The 23028-nt window shown below is 45.7% G+C and overlaps 2 protein-coding genes across 2 annotated transcripts; both read right to left on the bottom strand.

The window, feature by feature from the left end:
- Nucleotides 1–291: 291 nt before the first annotated feature.
- Nucleotides 292–11445, bottom strand: si:ch211-69b7.6 (neuroblast differentiation-associated protein AHNAK). Its single transcript, XM_068727504.1, has 5 exons — nt 11233–11445; nt 8945–8996; nt 8719–8833; nt 8309–8478; nt 292–8209 (listed from the first exon to the last, which is right to left on the bottom strand). The coding sequence occupies exons 2-5, from the start codon at nt 8945–8947 to the stop codon at nt 1121–1123; spliced, it is 7377 nt and encodes a 2458-aa protein (XP_068583605.1). The 5' UTR covers nt 8948–8996; nt 11233–11445; the 3' UTR covers nt 292–1120.
- Nucleotides 11446–11978: 533 nt separating this feature from the next.
- Nucleotides 11979–22871, bottom strand: abcc10 (ATP-binding cassette, sub-family C (CFTR/MRP), member 10). The gene is given in 23 exon segments (XM_068727507.1): nt 11979–12917; nt 12919–13000; nt 13100–13212; nt 13607–13704; nt 14315–14460; nt 14632–14885; nt 15040–15200; nt 15310–15479; nt 15617–15960; nt 16102–16294; nt 16398–16536; nt 16713–16916; nt 17501–17578; nt 17784–17973; nt 18229–18327; nt 18466–18637; nt 18799–18878; nt 18980–19122; nt 19214–19370; nt 19643–19870; nt 19962–21333; nt 21890–22103; nt 22821–22871. Coding segments are annotated over 23 exon segments (4785 nt in total). The 5' UTR covers nt 22846–22871; the 3' UTR covers nt 11979–12794.
- Between the last annotated feature and the right edge of the window lie 157 nt (nt 22872–23028).

Below are 23028 nucleotides of genomic sequence, written 5' to 3' on the forward strand. Positions count from 1 at the left end.
AGAAATAACTATTGCACTTTTGACTGCACTGCATTTGTCTAACAGCTATAGCTACTTTGCAGATTTAGATTTAAATCAACTTAGAAATGATGATGTATTATTATAGGTTGTGTTACCTAGCAGTATATATGTAAAGTCATTTTTAAAAAAGCCACCTTTATCCTCTGCAACATTAAAGTGAAGAACGCAATAATGCATAAATCATTATAATCCAATGATGTAATGTATATGTTCCTGACGTGGGCCATTCTGTATAATGAGTACTTGAAAATATGAATCAGGAAACAAATATACAATTCTTTTGTTTATTCTTTCATACAAAAAAATAAAATGATATATGCTGCGTCCATAATAACCCATTTTAACAGCGTCATGGTCACTAAAACAGCTGGTCAGGTTTTAAAGTTTAGAATATATAGTCAGCTTAAATAATCTAATTATCATTATATTATTGCTTTAAAATGATGAAGCAATAATAATATAATAATCTGATTAATATATTATTATTGCTTTAAAATGTTGAAGCAAAAATGTTGAAGCACAAATGGTTATAAAAATATATATAAACTCAGCTATATACTGTATATCTCCAATGAATATAAAATAAATTGAGTTTAATTATAGACATACAGTATGATATAAACATATGCACAACTTTGGGTATTTAAACATACATCTTTACATAGTTACAGCTTTTGATCTTGGAATAGTAGCCCCAAAAAAAATTTAAAATTTCCTCCTTGAGTAATAACATCAGCAGTAAGCTGAAAAGAAAATTAGGAGATTTTTAGTGGCAAAATATAGAAAGAAATAATTCCTTCTCGTGAAATACAACAAAGTATGAATTACAAAATGTGGAAAAGGAATGAATTTACATATAAAACAAGTGCAAGAATGCTGCATCGTAAAATAGGCTTCGTCATTACGAAGCAACAATATTGGCTTTATATACAAACAAACAAAAAAACTTAAATAAGGCAGAAAGTAAGTGACACATTTTAAAACTGCATAAGTCCTCCAATAAACATACAACAGCGTAAGTCACAACATACAAACATAATATAAAAAGAACACTAAAAGAAACGTGGTTCTGCTTATGGAAACAGCAGTGCTTTAAAACCTACATGAGGTCGGACAAATACAAAGTTCCTCCTTTTTGGTAACGTCTTGCTGGGACTTCAAGCTCCATGTTTCGTGGACGAAAGTCAGGACCCCCAAGCGTGTTATATTTGTTGTGTGGCATTCTTTGATTTTGTGCTTGGTTGGGAAAAGCAGTGACGAAGTATGCGTCTGAACTGTCAGGGACTCTAATTCTTGGATCTTGAGATGAATGTGTCAAACGCGCGTTAGGTACCTGCTGCATGGATCTGTGGTGCCTTGCATACATATCAGTGCCAACAGAAGGCATTCTATTGGTTCGTCTGGGGTCCCTCATGTCAATGTTAACACCTGACGGGGTGATCACCTGTCCGTAGCCATGTGGTACCTGGAAGTCAGGTTGTGCACCTCTTGATCTAAGCACATGATCCTTTCCTGTGAAATCATCAATGTTGAGATCTGGACGGTGGAAATCTACGTGTTGGCCGAAACCAGCATCCACCTGAGGGTAGCTGGACCTCACTTTGTGCGTAGTTGGATGTCTATCAGTGTGATGAAGTCTGGCATCTCCATCTACGTTCAGGTCGGGCATTCTCATGTTAACCCCTGGGATATCTGATCTGCGATTCCTATAAGAAGGTTCTCTGAAATTGGTTGAAAGATCATCAATGTTAAGATCTGGAGATCTGAGATGCATCTGTGGATTCCGCATTGCCACTCTTGGCATGTTTTGAGCAGTAACATTTGGACCTGTGAAATCCCCTCTCAGCTGTTGTGGTTTCATATTCAGATTTGCATTTGGAGGAGAAAAATCCAGATTTGTTGGTCTCTGAGATGCACCAAAGTCAATATCAGACCCTATCCCATTAATATCTGGACCTGCAAACTGAGGCATCTTGAAGGAAGGGAGTTTGAATTTTCTGTTTTCCAAATCATAACCGGTTTGAGGACCCTGGAAGTTTCCTGAGGGAACATTCATGTCAAAGTTTGGACCTCTCATTCCTCCTTTGACATTAGGGGCAGTAAAGTTCACGTCAGGTCGTCCTAAGTTACCATTTATCCCTAAATCAGGACGTTTAGCATTGAGGTCTAACTTGGGAGCTTTGAAACTGGTATCCGGCAAATGTACATCTGGCATATTTAGACCATGGCCTTTCATCCTAGGTCCTGAAAGATTCATATCTGGTAGTCTTGCGTTAGGTCCAGAGAGACTGAGGTCTGGTGTATTTACACTTGGCATTTTAAATTTTCCTTTTGGACCATTGACATCTACATTTGGGATATTTAAGTCAGGCCCCTGTAGGTCCCCATTTATGTCAACATTGGGGCCCTTTGGCATCCTGATCTTGGGCTTTTTGAAATTTACCTCAGGGAAATCCATGTTGACATCTGGAGTGTCCATATCTAACTTGGGAGCTTGAAGGTCCATTTTCGGTAATCCAAATTTGGGGACATCAATTCCACCTTTCAATTTTGGAGCTTTGAGATTAAAATCTGGAGTTTTAAGGTCTGACATTAAATTCAAATTTGGTCCTTTTGGTAATTTGGCATTAAGATCTGGTGCCTTGAAGTCAAAGTTTGGGCCATCTAACGTTGGACTAGAAAATCCCACATCAGGCATTTTCAAATGTGGCATTTTTAATTTTCCAGATGGGCTGCCAAAATCAACATCTGGCATTCCAAAGTCACCTTTGGGCCCTTTAAGGTTGATGTTGGGTGCATTGATGTCAATGTCTGGGCCATCGAAGTTTCCATCAATCTCAGGTCCTTTTAAGTTTGGTAGATTAACTTCAGGCATTTTCAAATGTGGCATTTTGGGAGCTTTAAAGCCCATTTTAGGCAAGTCCAAGTCAGGGGCTTCAATTCCGCCCTTTATCTTTGGAGCTTTAAGATCAGTGTTTATGTCCATATTTGGTCCCTTTGGACCTGAAAGATTGAATTTAGGCATTTTTAATTTGCCTGAAGGAGCCTTAAGATCCCAGTCTGGAGAATGAAGCTCTGGCATTTTCATTTTACCCGATGGCATGCCTAAGTTGAGCTTTGGGCTTTTAAGATCGACTTTAGGCATGTTTATGTCCGGAACACTTAAACCACCACTGAGATTGGGACCAGATATGTCTAGATCAGGTGTTTTGAGGCCCAGGTTAGGGCCATCAAACTTTGGACTAGAAAGCCCCAAATCAGGCAGTTTAAACTTTGGCTTTTTGAATTTACCTGATGGACCTGAAATATCAAAATCTGGCATTCCCACATCAGCGTTAGGACCTTTGAGGTTGACATTGGGTGCATTTACATCAAAATCTGGGCCATCAAAGTTTCCATCAATCTTAGGTCCTTTTAAGCTTGGGAAGTTAAATTTGGGCATTTTCAATTTGGGCATTTTAAATTTTCCTTTGGGTGAACCAATGTTAACATCTGGAGCGTTAACATCGAACTTAGGAGCTTTAAGGTCCATATTTGGAAAGTCCAAGTCAGGGGCATCAATTCCACCCTTTATCTTTGGAGCTTTCAGACTCAGATCTGGTGAATTCAGATCTGTGTTTATGTCCATATTTGGTCCTTTTGGTAATGTACCTGAAAGATTGAATTTAGGCATTTTCAATTTGCCTGAGGGAGCTTTAACATCCCAGTCTGGAGAATGAAGCTCTGGCATTTTCATTTTACCCGATGGCATGCCTAAGTTGAGCTTTGGGCTTTTAAGATCGACTTTAGGCATGTTTATGTCTGGAGCATTTAAACCACCACTGAGATCGGGACCAGATATATCTAGATCAGGTGTTTTGAGGCCCAGGTTAGGGCCATCAAACTTTGGACTAGAAAGCCCCAAATCAGGCATCTTAAAATGTGGCTTTTTGAATTTACCTGATGGACCAGAAATATCAAAATCTGGCATTCCCACATCAGCGTTTGGACCTTTGAGGTTGACATTGGGTACATTTACATCAAAATCTGGGCCATCCAAGTTTCCGTCAATTTCAGGTCCTTTTAAGCTTGGGAAGTTCAATTTGGGCATTTTCAATTTGGGCATTTTAAATTTTGCTTTGGGTGAACCAATGTTAACATCTGGAGCGTTAACATCAAACTTAGGAGCTTTAAGGTCCATATTTGGAAAGTCCAAGTCAGGGGCATCAATTCCACCCTTTATCTTTGGAGCTTTCAGACTCAGATCTGGTGAATTCAGATCTGTGTTTATGTCCATATTTGGTCCTTTTGGTAATGTGCCTGAAAGATTGAATTTAGGCATTTTCAATTTGCCTGAGGGAGCTTTAACATCCCAGTCTGGAGAATGAAGCTCTGGCATTTTCATTTTACCCGATGGCATGCCTAAGTTGAGCTTTGGGCTTTTAAGATCGATTTTAGGCATGTTTATGTCTGGAGCATTTAAACCACCACTGAGATTGGGACCAGATATATCTAGATCAGGTGTTTTGAGGCCCAGGTTAGGGCCATCAAACTTTGGACTAGAAAGCCCCAAATCAGGCATCTTAAAATTTGGCTTTTTGAATTTACCCGATGGACCAGAAATATCAAAATCTGGCATTCCCACATCAGCATTAGGACCTTTGAGGTTGACATTGGGTACATTTACATCAAAATCTGGGCCATCCAAGTTTCCGTCAATTTCAGGTCCTTTTAGGCTTGGGAAGTTCAATTTAGGCATTTTCAAATTGGGCATTTTAAATTTTGCATTGGGTGAACCAATGTTAACATCTGGAGCGTTAACATCGAAGTTGGGAGCTTTAAGGTCCATATTTGGAAAGTCCAAGTCAGGGGCATCAATTCCACCCTTTATCTTTGGAGCTTTCAGACTCAGATCTGGTGAATTCAGATCTGTGTTTATGTCCATATTTGGTCCTTTTGGTAATGTGCCTGAAAGATTGAATTTAGGCATTTTCAATTTGCCTGAGGGAGCTTTAACATCCCAGTCTGGAGAATGAAGCTCTGGCATTTTCATTTTACCCGATGGCATGCCTAAGTTGAGCTTTGGGCTTTTAAGATCGATTTTAGGCATGTTTATGTCTGGAGCATTTAAACCACCACTGAGATTGGGACCAGATATATCTAGATCAGGTGTTTTGAGGCCCAGGTTAGGACCATCAAACTTTGGACTAGAAAGCCCAAAATCAGGCATCTTAAAATTTGGCTTTTTGAATTTACCCGATGGACCAGAAATATCAAAATCTGGCATTCCCACATCAGTGTTTGGACCTTTGAGGTTGACATTGGGTACATTTACATCAAAATCTGGGCCATCCAAGTTTCCGTCAATTTCAGGTCCTTTTAGGCTTGGGAAGTTCAATTTAGGCATTTTCAAATTGGGCATTTTAAATTTTGCATTGGGTGAACCAATGTTAACATCTGGAGCGTTAACATCGAAGTTGGGAGCTTTAAGGTCCATATTTGGAAAGTCCAAGTCAGGGGCATCAATTCCACCCTTTATCTTTGGAGCTTTCAGACTCAGATCTGGTGAATTCAGATCTGTGTTTATGTCCATATTTGGTCCTTTTGGTAATGTACCTGAAAGATTGAATTTAGGCATTTTCAATTTGCCTGAGGGAGCTTTAACATCCCAGTCTGGAGAATGAAGCTCTGGCATTTTCATTTTACCCGATGGCATGCCTAAGTTGAGCTTTGGGCTTTTAAGATCGACTTTAGGCATGTTTATGTTCGGAGCATTTAAACCACCACTGAGATCGGGACCAGATATATCTAGATCAGGTGTTTTGAGGCCCAGGTTAGGGCCATCAAACTTTGGACTAGAAAGTCCAAAATCAGGCATGTTAAAATTTGGCTTTTTGAATTTACCTGATGGACCTGAAATATCAAAATCTGGCATTCCCACATCAGCGTTAGGACCTTTGAGGTTGACATTGGGTGCATTTACATTAACATCTGGGCCATCAAAGTTTCCATCAACCTTAGGTCCTTTTAGGCTTGGGAAGTTAAATTTAGGCATCTTAAATTTGGGCATTTTGAATTTTGCTTTGGGTGAACCAATGTTAACATCTGGAGTGTTAACATCGAAGTTGGGAGTTTTAAGGTTCATGTTTGGTAAGTCCAAGTCAGGGGCTTCAATTCCACCCTTTATCTTTGGAGCTTTCAGATCTGTGTTTATGTCCATATTTGGTCCTTTTGGTAATGTACCTGATAGATTGAATTTAGGCATTTTCAATTTGCCTGAGGGAGCTTTAACATCCCAGTCTGGAGAATGAAGCTCTGGCATTTTCATTTTACCCGATGGCATGCCTAAGTTGAGCTTTGGGGTATTAAGGTCCAGTTTGGGGCTCTTAAGATCAACTTTAGGCATGTTTATGTCCGGAGCATTTAAACCACCACTGAGATTGGGACCAGATATATCTAGATCAGGTGTTTTGAGGTCCAGGTTAGGGCCATCAAACTTTGGACCAGAAAGCCCAAAATCAGGCAGGCTAAAATTTGGCTTTTTGAATTTACCCGATGGACCAGATATATCAAAATCTGGCATTCCCACATCTGCTTTAGGACCTTTAAGATTTACATTGGGTGCATCAACATTGATGTCTGGACCATTCAAATTGCCATCAATCTCAGGTCCTTTTAGGCTTGGAAGACTAAATGTAGGCATCTTAAATTTTGCTTTGGGTGAACCAATGTTGACGTCTGGAGCATTCACATCAAACTTTGGAGCTTTGAAGTCCATGTTTGGTAAGTCCAAATCAGGGGCATCAATTCCACCCTTTATCTTTGGAGCTTTAAGATTTAGATCTGGTGAAGTTACATCTAAATTTGGTCCTTTAGGCAATTTGCCTGAAAGGTTCAAATTTGGCATTTGAAATTTGCTTGAGGGAGCATCAATATGCATCTCAGGAGCATTCAAGCCAATATTTGGTTTCTTCATTGCTGGTACCTTGAATTTACCAGAGGGCATATCTAAGTCGACGTCTGGTCCACTAAGATCTAGTTTGGGTTTTTTAAGGTCCATGTCAGGAAAATTCAAATCTGAGGAGCCAATAGCTCCTTTGAATTTGGGGGCTGAGAGATCAAGATCAGGAGTCCTTAGCTCACCATCAAGCCCTTTAAGCTTTGGTCCTGACCGTCCAAAATCTGGCATTGTTAAACTTGGCATCTTTATTTTTCCTGACGGACTTTGAATATCAGCATCCGGCATTTTTAGCTTTGACCTTGGGCCTTTCAGATCAAGTGAAGGTGCATTAATGTCAAACTCTGGCTTAGACATATCTACATTAAGACGACCTGATGGCACATCTGGTCCCTTTAAATCTCCATTAAAACCAGGAACTTGAACGTTTGGCAAATCAAATTTGGGCATTTTAAACTTAGGAGCTTTGTATTTTCCAGATGGAACTTTAGTGTCAACCGATGGCATTCGGACTTTTCCTGAAGGCATGTCAATGTCCGGCCCATGTATATCAAGTTGTGGTACATCAACACCTGGCATTTCTATGTCTAAGTCAGTAGGTCTCCCAGCCAGCCTGAGTTTAGGTGTCTCTACATAACCGGAAGGATTGTCCAGATTAAGATCTGGGTTTTTCAGTCTGTTGGAATACTTGAGACCGAGTTTACCCGAGGGACCATCTGGGGTTCCTACATCTGGTGTCTTGACCTCACCTTCTGAACCACTAAAAGAAGGTCCAGAGAGGCCCAAGTCTGGCAGTTTGAATTTTGGCATTTTGTATATATCAGTGTTTGGCAGTTGTATACCAGCTGTAGTGTTTGGACCCTCTGGTAAAGTTCCAGACAAATGGAAGTCTGGAGCGTTAAACTGTGGATTTCTAGCATTGACTTTCAGTGTTGGTACCTGAGCTCCACTTAGAGCATTCCCATTCGACCCGAGACTCATAGGTGGAAGGTTCAGATTGCTGTCATATGTTAGTTCTCCAGCATCATCCGATTGTGAATCAGCATCAATATCTGTGGTCAGAGGCTTGGTTTTCATAAGTCCAAAGTCAACTCCGAGGCGAGGCAACCCCATGTTCTTTAGGTGGACCTTGGATGAGCCAGGTTCAGTTGGCTCCCCGGACACAATGCTCTCCATGGAACCCAGCAAGTCACGTTTCATAAACTTCCTGATTTTGGCATTGTAGAGTTTGTTGTAGGAATCCTTCAGCATCTAGAAATATAACCACAAGTTGGTGATTGGAATGTAATTATAATTCCTTTTGTTCGGTATTAATCCCATTTGACTTGACAATATCTGTGCTTCACATACCGTCTCAGGACTCTTGGAGCACTCGTCCAAGTTTCCGAGGCTCTTGCTCAAGTTGTTCCTGGTGAGGACTCGGACCTTGTCATCAAACGGCTCCATCACCTTCAGTACTTTCAACACCTCAGCTTTTGACAGTTGATCAAAATTTATTGTTGCCCCCAAAAGTTCATCCCCTGAAAAATAAAATGTACGTGTGTGCATAAGACGAGGGTGCAGATCACAATGTATCACCTGAAGCATAGAATCCTAAACCTGGCACTAACAATGGCGGGGCATTGGATACTGAGTTTTAAATGCATCTTGAAAGTCAAACTACAATCCATTTACAATTACCATAAGGCTCAATAAAAAACAAAAAGACTGAAGTAGTGAACTCAACAACAACAGGTTCAGTAGAAAGTCAAGGGACACACCTTCCCTCAGTCCTTGATTGGCTGAGTTGTTGACGCTGGAAACAAAAAGCCCTCCCTCCTCTGATCGCTCCAGTGTCAGGGCATCGGAGAGACTTTTTCCCCGTCGGTGTGACGGCTGCAAACACAGACGTTTGATAAAGTGTTAAAAACAGAAGCTCGTGTCAACAGGATGAGCTTCCAACAGCAACACGCAACAGAAATTTCACAAAGTGTAGATGTTTCGTACCATGAAGCTTGAGTCTCTGTCAGTGGCGTTGAAACGACCCTCTTGACTAAACCTATAGAGGAGAATAAAATGTTCATTAAACAGATTTACAGTAATTCTTCGACACTTTCGAGATACTGTACGTTTGTTTCATGTTAAAGCTTCCGTAACAAAAACAGCAGGAACATGAATTGGCCTTCAATGAAACAGACGATCAAACTCAGCGGTGGTGAAATATAACGAGGAATATTTACTCCAGTACTGCACTTAAGTAAAAGTTTCACTTACTTGTACTTTACTTTGGTATTTCGAATTAATGCTAATTTATCCTTCTACTCCACTACGTTTTTGAGGCAAATATTGCACTTTGTACCATTTTTACAGCATTTATCTGATAACTTACAAAATATAAATCAACTAATAAAGTATGATCTATTTTTGGGGATAAATCTACCAGCATAAAAGTAGTTAAAATGAACTGCAACAATCAAGTGATGAACACATTAATTCACATAGAATTGTAATCCAGATATACAGTAAATGTTACTGAAATGAGTCATTTTGCATAATGAGTACTTTTACTTTTGGTAATGCAAGTATATGTTGATGCTAATATTTTGCAGGTGGCAGAGTGATACCCAGGTGTGTCTCTCAGGTATTTGAGTTATGGCTTGAGAGGAACAGGTTTATCGAGAGCGCCGCGAATAAGTGTTCTGTTGTTGGGTGTTTCCTTCTTTTTTAAGCACACAAAGTTAAAAACAAAAAGAAAAAAGACCACACCCTCCACTTTCTAGTGTAGAAGAAGACTGGCAGAGCTCCAGTAAATCCAGACACGCTATGTTCTAAGATCATGTGAAAGGATGAGCTGGATGAATGATGAACGCTTTATTCTACAACAACAGCAGCAGCAGCGAACTGCAGCTTTAACTCCACACATCAAAAAAGATATTTAAGGACTAGATGAATAATCGTCACGGGATTATTTCAATATCAATGTGATATGCACGAAATAATTAAAAATGTCAGAATGTTAAAATGACGCTCATCCCTTTTAAGGCGCATGAGCAGAATTTTAAGAAATAGAATTTTGTCAGGTGTTTATGATGTCAAGCTGTTATTAAAAGTCAACATTCATTCAGACAAAATAACAATGAAATGATGTCATGATACAACGAGATGATGAAGACAACAATGTCCGTATTCAAACAATCAAGACACAGAATATTAGATAGTCAAAATGTACTATACTCTAAAAAAAAAAAAAAAAAGAAAGAGTGGAGTATTTATGTTCAGAATACTGATACAGTGTGAAAACCAGATTAATGGCATTTAGCTCCCACTACAGACGGCTGAGTAAAAGGAGGCGGCGGATTTACTGCTTAGAAAGTTACATATTATACATTTTACAGGCAAGCCAAAGTGCAGCTGCCTGCAGATATGAAAGGGAAAATGTTCAGTCAGTAGGAGCTGATGCACAACAGAGATAACGCTTCATTAGCAACATGTTGAGCCATCAGCACAATTGGTAATTCAGCAGCAGCAGCAGCGGAGGACGTGTAGTTAGTAATAATAAGAGGGTGAATCTAACGCCATCATAATTTGACGTAATATTCATATTTTTCTCATGCTTCTATGTTTTGTGTTTGTGCTCTGTGTGTTTTTAGTGTCGAACAATGCAGCATGATTTTCTATGAACATAATCGTCCCTCGTTTATGTGCTTTGCAATGCGTCGTTTCATGCGCCTCTGCACGTCTTAACACGTGACCGTGAAATATAAGGGTTTCTACGGATATCACTATTCTCTCTTTCTTTTATTATTGTTTCTGCATGCTTCAGAAGGATGCGACACTTTGTCATTTTAATCGTAAATTCCGTTGTTTAGGGTGACTTTGTAACATCTGTCCAGAGACCACGGATGGACGGCGCATTTACAGTGATGTTATATTAACGTGCACTGTGCCTAACGAATAAATACATAAATAAATATATCAAATATGATTTGCTCTGTTTCTTAGAAAGATTGAAATATGAGAGTTACGATAAAGAAGTGTGGAAGAACAGAAATCTAAAAAAATAAAACTGTGTGTGCAAGACAGAAGAATACAACCTTTCATCTGCACACGCTGCACTAAAAGTTGATTAAAAGTTAAAGACGCGTTTCAACAGTTTCTGTAGTCGAGATGGACGCTTGACAGAAACCACCCGGATGAAACGGCGCCTGAAACTGAAACACCGTCCGTCACCCAAAACCTGTCTCCCGAAGGACACGGCACCACCCAGGGAGAAAAGAACGATAAAAGAGACTGACCTCAGGGTCCATCAGGCAGCCGTCTGGGCCTCCGCGTCGGTGTTGGTGTTGATGTTGATGTTGTGTCGGAGAGTTTTCAGCGCAGAGTTGCGAGTCCTGCTGTCTGCTCTGCAGGTCGTGACTGAGGAGAGGAGCTGCAGGCAGGTGGACCTCACCTACCTCACCTGAAGCAGGCGAACAGGTTCCACCTCTGATATCCCGCCTCCATCAACTGTCAATACACACACACACACACACACACACACACACTAACCTCACACACCCTCGTGCAAACACACCCTGACTACCACACACGCCTGCGGCTGATATGCAGACAAAACACACTCAACAGAAAGACGAAAGTACAACTTGAGTCCTTGACCTGCTCTTCCTCAATCGTCAACACATCTGTTCCCACACTCTAAGCACACACACACACACACAAACCAAAACAGGAAATGTAAGACAGAAATACATAACCCAAACACCCCCCCCCCCCCCCTCCCCACTGACAGCCTGATGAATGTCAATGTGAGAAAAATGCTGCCCTGTGCCAAGGGGAGCGGCAGGCGTTCCCTGTGTGAGTCACTCTGATTACAGCCAAACACCGTGAATCTGGGTGGAAAGAAAAGGAGAGAGAGCTCACTGGTGTTCACACAGTCCTTATGTAATCACACCTGGGGAAGATTAAAAAAAAAAAAAGGTACGGCAGCGGCTCCATAGGGACTCTGAGGTTACAGAAGAAGTGTGTGACAACAACGTTTATTACAAAAGCAGCTGGTTTATTAAGAGTACCTTCATCATAACGCAACAGAGTAGACGAAAGAAATCCTTCTCAACTGAACAGCATTCACGTGTTAAAGGGTGTGGTTCTACGAAGTACTTCATACTATCCGGAGTCAGTGTATTACTACAGTAGATTGTGTCTAAAACACGTCCTCAGCAGTACTTTACTTTGCTGGTTCTATGAACTCATCTGCTGTAGTAGAACACTGGAGAAGAACCTCACAGACACACTTCAGAACATCTGAACTGTCCCTTTAAATACGTCACATGTCATCACACGGCACAAACAGTAAGCTCAGTGTATTCAGTGGCTCTTAACTCATACATGTGGTAATACATGCATATGGTAATACATGCATGTGGTAATATATGTGGCAATTCCAGAAAAATATACAGTTTTTTCGTGCTCAGTATTTTAAGAAGAAAAGGAAAATGTCAGATAAAGGGAGGAGTCAGCACGACCGAGCCGCAAAAACGCTGTTCCAGCCAATCAGCAAGAGGCGGGGCTTGTGCTCGTGCACACGGGTGCATGAAGAGAGAGGGACGGTAGTGTTGAGTTCAAATAGCAACAATCGTTCTCGCTGACTCCGCCCCCTTAAAGCAGCGTCAATTGAAAGAAACTAAATGTCAGAACATCCACAAAACCCACGTCGCCACTTCCAGGGTCAAACAGAACACTGGAGCAAGGCACTGCCCCGCTTCTCTGCTCCAACAGTAGAGTCGGCGAGTCGTCGGCGAACCTTTTCCAGGATGAAAATATAAAAATAAAATCTTTGTTCCCTCCTTCGTAGTCTGTTTTAGCCGTCTCGCTCTCCTCTCCTCTCCTCTCCTCTCCTCTCCTCTCCTCTCCTCTCCCCTCCTCTCCTCTCCTCTCCTCTCCTACCGACCAGCCTGAGGAAGACGGAGCGGTCCGTTTGGGTAGAGAGCGGCCGGGGTGTCAAACTCCACCACCTTCCCAGCATGCATCACCAGCACCCGGTCGCAGTCCATGATGGTGTTGATCCTGGAGACACACGAGAGTTTAAATCAGGGTTAAACCGGAGCGGGAGCTTAATATTACAGAGAAACAGAAATGAACGTATCGCGTCAGAAGAGCCGTCACCTGTGCGCAATGGTGAGGACGGTCTGGCGCTGGAACGTCTCTCTGATGGTCTGTTGCAGCAGTTTGTCCGTCTTCTGATCCACGCTGGCCGTGGCTTCATCGATGCACAAGACCTACACGAGGAGAAGCATCACGGTCCGGAGCTGATCTCATCTAATCCTTAAGACGTCCACAAACTCAGACCCGGTTCTCCAAACACTTGCACGTGAATTATCATCATTAACGGCCGTATTTGTGCAGCCGATGCCGTTTAATGATCATAATTACAGCGTTAGACGTTATCGAGCACCGAAATTAATGAACCTTTTTGTTCATCCATTGCTGCCGTTCTGGAAAACTACTCAACAACCAGATGCGGGTCGCCCGTGATGTGACGGAAAACCGATTGCCAAAAGAACGCAACTTTGTTTGCACTGTAAACACATATTGAAAAGGTGAAATCTTAAAAAAAAATAAAAAAAAAATAAAAAGCTGCTCTGTGTTGGAGTGACACAGCTGAGGGCTCACCTTGGCCCGGGTCAGCAGAGCTCTGGCCAGACACAGCAGCTGTCTCTGTCCCACAGAGAAGGATCTCCCTCTCTCCCCAACCTCAGCATCCAGACCACCTGACACACACACACACACACACACACACACACACACACACACACACACACACACACACACACACACACACACACAAGGTATTGAATCCTCATCACCATCATTTCTCATTAAAAAGGAGTTACATCCTTCTGAAGCTTTTGGGGTGTGAAGCGACACAAAGTCCGCTGCAGAGGACGCTGCAGAAGACGCTGCAGCAGGTCGTGTTTTCTTTCCAACATAAATTAAAAATGTAAAAAGAAACGAGCAAGGAAGAGGAGGAGGAGAAAAAGAAGAGGTCGATAGGTGGATTGTACCGAGAACTTGATCTCAAGTAACCTGTCCTGGGTGCACCCTTACTTCCTTCCTTCCTTCACTTCACTTCTGATCACCAATCACTGCCACAGAAGCAGATGAAGCCTTTGATCATGCCACCACACAGGAATGAGACAAAATAAGGGTGGAGTGCATTTTGCGAATTAAAGGACAGTGAGTCAGGCGGATTAACTGAAAACAGACACGCCTGACGTCGAGCGTCGCTCTGCTCATCCTTAATTAAACGTGTCACCCCCCCCATCTCAGTGCTTCATTAAATGACACACCCCCCTCCCTCCCCGCCGGTACACCTCTCACCCATCCGGCTGACCACGGAGCCGAGGTGGCACTGGTCCACCACATCCAGCAGCTGCTGGTCCGAGTGTCGCCCACACGGGTCCAGGTTCTCCCTGACGGTCCCGCTGAACAGGAAGGGGTCCTGAGGGATAATGGCCAACCTGGACCTGCAGAGGGCGCCACCGCAACACACACACACACACACACACACACACAACATGACTCGTTATGACAAACGAGGATGATCTGGATTGAGCACCAAAGACAAAGTGTAACAGAGGGAGACATTATTCATAACTATACTCTGATGGTATCTGTATCAGTCCACCACCGCATACCTGAGCTGAGCCAGGGCCACAGTGCCGATGTCCAGCCCGTCCAGGAGAATCTGACCCTGGTTCAGCTCCACCATACGGAACAGGGCCAGGAACAGGGTGGACTTCCCGGAGCCCGTGCGTCCCACGACGCCCACCTTCTCCCCGGCGCGCACCGCCAGGCTGACTCCGTCCAGGGCGTTGGGGAGACCGTCCCTGTAGGCCAGAACCGCCCCGCGGAGCTCCAGGCAGCCCTGCTCGGGCCACGCCGGCGGCAGCTGACGGTGGAGCACGGAGGAGGAAGTGAAACATAATTTAATTCAAACTCCTAAGGGGGAACCTCATGTTGGGAACCACTGCTCTAGATTCATGTGCTCCATTAATCCCCCTCTTTACTTGCTGGTTATCAGTTTGGGTTCGTGGCGGTCTCACCTGTGTGTTCTGGTGCTGCGGCTCGGTAGGAAGGCCGGTGGAGTACTCCTCAGTTCTCTCCACGCTCACCAGCTGCATCTCAGTCTGGGTGAAGCTGAATATGAGGCCGCAGAGCAGGAGGGTGATGGACAGGGCGTAGGACAGGGACAGACCCACCAGACCTGAAGACAGCGACACACACACACACACACACACACACACACGTCACGGAGAACCGACCCACCTCATGCTACTGGCCCACAGCCACCAAAAAAAATTCAGCAGACTCACCTGGATCGACAGAATCATACTGGTGCTGGACGACAGCGAGCACCCCGAGGCCGGTGACCACGGCGACGCCGATCAGCTGCAGGCGGATGCTCAGCCACTGCGTGGCGGCGTTGCTGAGGAACAGGCAGCGCTGGTTCTGCTCCAGACGCCGGGCGAGCTCCTCCTCAAACCTGCGACGACGAGAAGAGTCTGTGACCGGGCTTCAAGCGACGCAGGGAAGCTGCCGCAACTCATCTCGGAGTGAAACCAGAGCTACGCGGATTAGGAACTCGATTGTCGGACCGGGAAGCAGAGGGGAGTCTCTCACCTGGCGGAGCTACCGCTGGCCCGGATGGTTCCCAGACCGGTCAGCGTCTCGGAGAAGTGCGAGTAGACGGGCGACAGCGTGATGCTGCACAGGCGCTTCAGCTCCCGGGAGGTGTGCCGGTAGAAGCGCTGCGTGCCGTGGTAGACCAGCGCCAGGGGCAGCAGGAGCGCCAGCACCCAGGGGAGGCCGTAGCTGATCACCACCAGCGTGCCCAGCAGGCCGAAAACGTTGGCCAGCAGGATGTTCAGGATGAACGGCAGGCTGTCGTCCACGGTGTACAGGTCCGAGGAGAACCGGTTGAGGATGCGGCCCATCGGGGTGGTGTCGAAGAAGGACACCGTGGCCTGAGGGGAGGAACGGGAAGTTAAGATGAACCAACCAAGCGAACCCAGCGACGGTTTCAGTGACATCCTCCCATCAGCTGGTCTAGAGTTTCATCCTGGTCCTCTGCCAAACACAAGGAGACACTCGGTCAGCTGACGCACCTTAAGGACCCGGTCCAGGAGTCTGTCGTGGATGGCTGTGGCGGCGCAGATGGCTCCGTAGGCAAAGAGGAAGGCCCTGAGGGCGGTGAAGATGGTGTTGGCCGCCGCGACGGAGCCGTACACCGTCAGGTAAAACCGGACATCGGAGCTCACGTTGCCTGAGGGGAGCGTGTGCAGTGAGGACAGAGGAGACCTGAGCGGGAACACGTCAACGTCACTAAGATTTCAGTGAAATGATTTCATTAAGACTTAAAAATAGACTTTGAATTAAAACTTCTATTGATTGGACAGCTTACATTAACCCTCCTGGTGAGAAGAGCAGCAGGTGTGGTGAGCTGAAGGCGCACGAAGCGGAACCGTTTGTTCCGGTGGAACCGTTGTTTTTCAGCTCTGAGATCCAGTGAGACAGCCACCAGTCAGACACGTTCTTAGAGGCTGAAGCACAACAACAAAAAACACACAAATTCTGTGAGGAACACCTTGTTGAATCTGTGCTACGAAGAATTAAGGCAGTTCTGAAGGCAAAAGGGGGTCCAACCCGGTACTAGCCAGGTCTGCGGACCGTCATCACTGTACTCTGATCAAGCTGTAGAAGAGCGGTGGATCCAAACCTTGCATGAGGAGCAGCGACATCAGGATGGAGGCGGCCAGCACTCCGCCCACAGCGGCCCAGTAGGTTTGGTAAACTCTCCACGCCAGCCCGCCCGCCTGCTTCTGCTCCGCCCCCGACGGGTCAGGGTCATCACCCGCACACAGATCAGAGGAGAAACCCGGCTCCTCCTCTTCCTCCTGCTGCTCCTCCTGCTGCACGCCATCTGGTTAAAACCAAGAGGGCGGGACGTGGAAATAATCAGATTACTATAAAAGACCACAGTGTACTGAAGAATGTACACAGAAGTTCTGAGCCTGCTGTAACAACACATGTACATTAAACAGAACCGATGCATAGACGTAAACATAAATAGGCTAACATGCTCACATGCTCACAATGCTAACATGCTCACATGCTCACAATGCTAACATGCTCACAGTGCTAACATGCTAACATGCTCACAATGCTAACATGCTCACAAGCTAACATGCTCACAATGCTAACATGCTCACAATGCTCACATTCTCACAATGCTAAAATGCTCACAATGCTAACATGCTCACAATGCTAACATGCTCACAATGCTAACATGCTCACAAGCTAACATGCTCACAGTGCTAACATGCTCACAATGCTCACATTCTCACAATGCTAAAATGCTCACAATGCGAAAATTCTCACAATGCTAACATGCTCACAATGCTAACATGCTCACAATGCTAACATGCTAACATGCCGATCAGCATCTGAAGAAGAAGAAGCTGCATCGGCACATCCGCACTCTTCAGTCACTCCAGGTGAACAAACCTTTCTCTCTCATGTTGTGGTCATTCTTCCGTTTCTTCGGCACCACCTCGACCAGAGGAAGGATTTCTGCCGGTGTGCCTGTTAAAAAAGGAACCCAGTCAGAACTTACAGGTTCTACAACAAAGCTTGCAGCACGTTAAAGAGCACGTTCCAAATAAACTCATTTGTGAAGCACACTTAAAAGGGACAGTTCAGATGTTTAGAAGTGTGGTTGTAGGAGGTTCTTCTCCACAGACATGAGACATTTCCTCCCGTCTGAGCCGGGCTGTTTGTTCTCTTCTACCCGTTTTGATGATCGCTCCGTTCTCCATGAGGACCACCACGTCAGCTTTGTCCACAAACTCCACGCGGTGTGTGCAAAGGATTCTGGTCTTCCCCCCGAGGAGCTCCATGACGCACTTCTTCATGAGGTGTTCGGCCACATCGGCGTCGACTGCTGCCAGCGGATCATCGAGGAGGTAGATGTCTTTGTCCTGCACAAAAACAAAAAAAAAGGACGGCGTCACATGATGCACCTGCTGATGTTTTCCAGGATCTGTCTATTTCTGTAGGTCCTACAGAGGCATCGGTATTAAATGTTTCAGAACCATAATGCAGCCTATTGGTATCACACTGTGAAGTGCTTTTGTCTGCATGTCTCTCCGTGTGTGTGTGTGTGTGTGTGTGTGTGTGTGTGTGTGTGTGTGTGTGTGTGTGTGTGTGTGTGTGTGTGTGTGCAGAGGACTGACCATGTAAACAGCTCTGGCGAGGGCCAGACGAGCCTTCTGTCCTCCGCTCAGAGTCACTCCGTTCTCTCCCACTTCTGTCCTGTCGCCGTTCGGCAAAACCTGAAGAGGCGAGTCATTTAAACGTATTAAATAATCACACAAACTGTATTCAACGCTGACATTTGTTTTGGTGACATCAGGCTCCAGGTTGTTAAAGAGTTCTCTCTCTCTCTCTCTGGACCAGAGTGTCAACCGTACGTTGAGGTCGTCGGAGAGGGCGCAGGCGTCGACCACAGCCTGGTAGAAGGCGGGATCGTAGTCTTTGCCAAACAGGATGTTGTCTCGCACCGACGCATGCTGGATCCACGGCTCCTGAGACGCCAGACCGAAGCCGGCCTCTCGGTCCGCGACGTACACCACCCCGCTCAGCCTGCACCCAACGGGAGAGGAGAACACCGAGCGTTCGTTTAATCTGAGCTCAACATCACGGAGTCCAAAGCGCTGTTAAAGCCGCTTCTGATGACAAATCAGGTCGATTTTAAAGTGCAATATTTACTGAGACGATTGGAAGTATAAAGAAGTAAAGTCTACCTGTTGAGTTCTCCAGTGAGAGCAGCCAGTAAGGAACTCTTCCCACAGCCGACCTTCCCCACCACAGCAACCAGAGAGCCCTGAGACCAGAACGCGGCACCTTATTAAAAATGGATTTTTTTTACGGAGACAGTGAACTCCTCACGTGGAGTACTGCGTACGTGTTGACGGAGGGATGCACCTTGGTGACATGCAGAGTGAGGCCGTGCAGCAGCAGACTCCCTTCAGCAGCTCCAGCTTCACTTCCTCTGTCTCCGTCGGGCCCCTGCCAGGAAAATGTCCCCTGGCTCAACAGGATCGATGTCCGACTGTCTTCAGGAGACACTAGGGCAAAAAGCAGGATTCAGAGATCAGCTGTCCTGTTGCAGAGGTTTCTGACTTTCACATTTAGTTTTCATTCATTTCATTTGCGTACCGAGGGCGTAGTACGCCAGCAGGTCCTGATTGCTCAGCTTGAAGAAGCGTTGGATTCGCTCCAGAGACACTTTGGCCTCCAGGATGCCGTTGAGCACCCAGGGGAACGAGTTGAGAGGGACGATCAGCATCCCCACCAGAGCGAGCGTGGTGAACACCTGCAGGGGGGACGGACGAGATTTACCGCCGAGACGTCAGACAAAGATACAACCGGCATCAAGAAGGAAAAAACACTGGAATTATGAATTTCCAACTAAACTAGGTTTGTCAGGCTCATGAAAGCGGACTGGTGATGGTGTGCCATGGGGGGCCGACAGTTGGTTTGAATTCCAACAAATCACTACAGAGAAATCTATAAGGATCAGGTACAAGGTACACCCCCCCCCCCCCCCCCCCCCCCCCCCCCCCCCCCCCCCCCAGGCTTCCCCACCTTGGCCGCGGTCAGCTGGTGTCCCAGCAGCACGTAGGTGACGAAGGTGAGGATGGAGATGACCACCGGCAGAGCGGCCCAGGTGTAGACACACATGGCGTCCAGGTACTTCAGGGCCTTGAGGTGGGACAGCTCTCGGGCGCGACAGTCGGCGACCTTCTGGGTGAAATGAGGCTCCCAGGCGTAGAACTTGATGACGCGGATGCCGAAGAGGATCTCCGTCATCAACTGAGAGAGAAGAGAGACGAAAAGTTAACGAGGAAAAAAAAAAAAAAAACGACATTAGGAATGAATTCACTCAAATCCGGCAGGTTCTCACCCTAACCCGGCTGTCCTTGTGCCGCAGCATGTGTTGGTTGTTGCTGAGAATTCGTGAGGCGATGAACTTGTTGAACGGCACCAGCAGCAGAGCCACGCACAGCCCCCCGAGGAAAGCCACGCCCACCTGCAGGTACAGCAGGTAGAGGGTGATGGCAAACTGCAGGGGCAAGCTCCACAGCTCGTGGAAGCTGCTGAAGAAGTTGACCACGCGGTCGGTGTCCGTGCTCATCAGGTTCACCACCTCTCCCAGCGCGGTGCCGGCCAGGCTGCAGCCGCTGACCTGCAGGGCTTTGCCGTAAACGGCCGACACCAGAGCGGCGCGCGCCGACAGCGCCACCTTGGAGACCTCGAAGACGAAGATGTTCTGGAGGAAGGAGGAGAGGAGGGTGGTGGCAAAGAGCCCCAGAGCGCACCAGGCCCCCCAGCTGACCGGAGCTCCCTCGTCCTCCATGAAGTTCACCAGACTGCTGAGGAGCAGGGGGCCCGCGAAGCTCAGCATGTTCACCGCCACCTTCAGCACACCGAGGGCGTAGTAACGCAACCCGAACGCCTTGTGCAGCACCCTCAGCAGGCCTACGTCACCCTGCAGCTGCAGCGGTTCCTCCCGGTAGTGTGAACTCCAGGTGCCGCTCAGGAGGTTTCTGCTGACCGGCCGAGGCCACTGATCCCGCCCGCTACCGACTGCAGCCCCTCGTCGGCAGGCTTCCCAGCACTGGTGGAAGTATCGGCACACCACAGTAGTCCGAAGTTTCCGAGGGAGGTGGTAGACATCGGCCGGTCTGTCCAGCTCCCCTCGCTGCCCTCGCCTGAGGAGAGGAGTCAACCACAGGTAGAAGAGCCGAGAGACGCAGCCGCTCCCGTCCTCGGCCACCATCTCCCCCGTATCCGGCCGGGGGCTCTCCGGGAGGAGTGGGGATCCATCCGCGGCGTTGACGTACAAAGTGTACCCGGCATCGCCGATGCAGGGAAACGCAAATGCCAGAAGATAAACCAGAAGGGGGAGCGTCCGGGCTGAGGCGAGCACAAAACGAGCAAATTCAAGAGGCTCCGCGAGGTTCAAATATTCCTGATCGTCGCAGTAAATCATCAGAGTGACGACCAGGTTCGGGACAGACAGGAGAACCAGCAGAAGCAGCAGAGGAGGCCCTCTGGTTCTCCCGAAAACCGTCCTCCGGAGCACCGTGACGGCACCGAAGTGGACCAGCCAGGCCAGGACGGCGCAGCCGTCGGCCAGGACGTCCAGGTACAAGTCGTCCCGCTGCAGGAGGCTCACCAGCACCGCGTCGGCGGCGAACAGCAGCGCCGCCAGCAGAGCCGACGCCCGCCGGAGTGTCCAGCCACAGGGGGGGGGCGTCTGGAGGAGGTCGCGCCTACAAAGCAGGAGCACAAATACAGAAAACACAACAGAGACGTGATGAGAAATGAACTGTGGACAAGAAACGCCAACTTTTAGATCGGTAACTTTATTTAGCCCAAGTTTAGGGTAAAGAAGAGATTGCATGATATTAATCTTTTGTGTTTTTAATCTAAAGGTATAGAACAAATCTAAAGAATACGTTAGAACCGGTTACCATTCAGAACCAGCTTTTATAATCAGGCATGGGACGTTACTGTCGTCTCGCATTTAATTAACAAAATAATAATTATAAAATATAAAAAAAATGCATTTTCAACATATAAGATAAGCAAACACACAACGCTCTTTTTCTAACTGCTTTTCATTATTATTTTTGTATTATTATTATTATTATTGCTCTATTTAAAAGAGCATCGAGCTGCCCAGTTCTACTTTCAGGGACTTAATGTTATCAAAGATAAATATAGAATCTGTTGACATTTCTCTGAAGTGGACAGACAAACTCTAGCGCATGAATAAACCGTCTGGACAGACCAAGAAGAGTGAAGTCTACGTTTTGCGTGACCCACCTTTGCATGCCGAGGTAGCAGGCGCTGAAGACGGCCATGCCCGCGTGAGGCAGGGCCCCGAGGACCAGTTGGTTGAAACACGGGCTGACGTGTCCATCCTGCCACACCGGGAAAGGATTCTGCTCGTCCGAACGGCAGAAGCCCGCGAGCAGCTCTGCCGGTCCAAAGACCCTCATCGCTCCTCCTGCTGCACCGCCGTCATCCCAGAAGACACCTGGAGAGCACAAGACGAGGGAGACGCTCGTCATTCATTATGAAAAACAGACTTCTCACAAAAATAATAAATTAAAAAATAAATAAAGGGGTTTATTCGGAAAACATTCCTAAAACTCTGATATTGAAATAAGTATAGTTTTGGTATGTTGACGTAAATATTAGAAAAATGATGGAAGTGTTCGTCACCTATATATATATATATATATATATATATATATATATATATATATATATATATATATATATATATATATATATATATATATAAGTTTATCTCATACAGTGTGGTTTTCTGTTAATTACTCAAACTGCCTTTCAAAAACAAGACACCAACATTCAACACTTTCCAAGAACGAACATATAATAATAATAATAATAATAATAATAATAATAATATAACATGTATATGAACAGACTTCACATGACCTTACTTCACTTACATGAGTTGGTTGTGTTCCATCACTGATGTGTTTCTGCACGTATCGTTAACTACTTAGCAGTGAAGACGACAGACGTGACAGAATGAAGCTGTTTACCAGCTGGATACACATGTAAACAAACGAGGCTAACGTTAGCCAACTAGCTTAGCTAACGCAATACATCTTCTGTAAACTCGCTAACACGAACGACCTGTGAATAAGACACCAACGAGCTGCAGCAGTGATTCATAAAACTCGATAACAACACGAATATGAGATCATTATTCAGGTTTTACCGGTTTGTATCTCGCTAGCCGTCATTACACGCGTCCATTTCTGATGACGCACGCCAGTGTCGCCGCACAAGTTTTTCAAAATAAATGTCCAATGCAGAAATATTTGTATAAAGCAAAGACGTAGATCCTTTCCTTTAGTAAAACATAGAACTATAATGAACTTAAAAGTACTCAATGACAGGTAAAAGCATTTTATTCGAAATGTTAC

This window comes from Cebidichthys violaceus, unplaced genomic scaffold (assembly GCF_023349555.1).
Source record: "Cebidichthys violaceus isolate CVI_PGR_0920_01 unplaced genomic scaffold, fCebVio1.0.p SCAF_4, whole genome shotgun sequence".
Taxonomy (NCBI): domain Eukaryota; kingdom Metazoa; phylum Chordata; class Actinopteri; order Perciformes; family Stichaeidae; genus Cebidichthys; species Cebidichthys violaceus.

Bases quoted from the DNA above. Each gene is read 5' to 3' on its own strand.
- si:ch211-69b7.6 (XM_068727504.1), bottom strand. The intron at 8,479-8,718 runs GTGTGTCCCTTG...TTTATTTTTCAG, and splicing joins CAATCAAGGACTGAGGGAAG to GGGATGAACTTTTGGGGGCA. The intron at 8,210-8,308 runs GTATGTGAAGCA...TTATATTTCTAG, and splicing joins GCTCCAAGAGTCCTGAGACG to ATGCTGAAGGATTCCTACAA.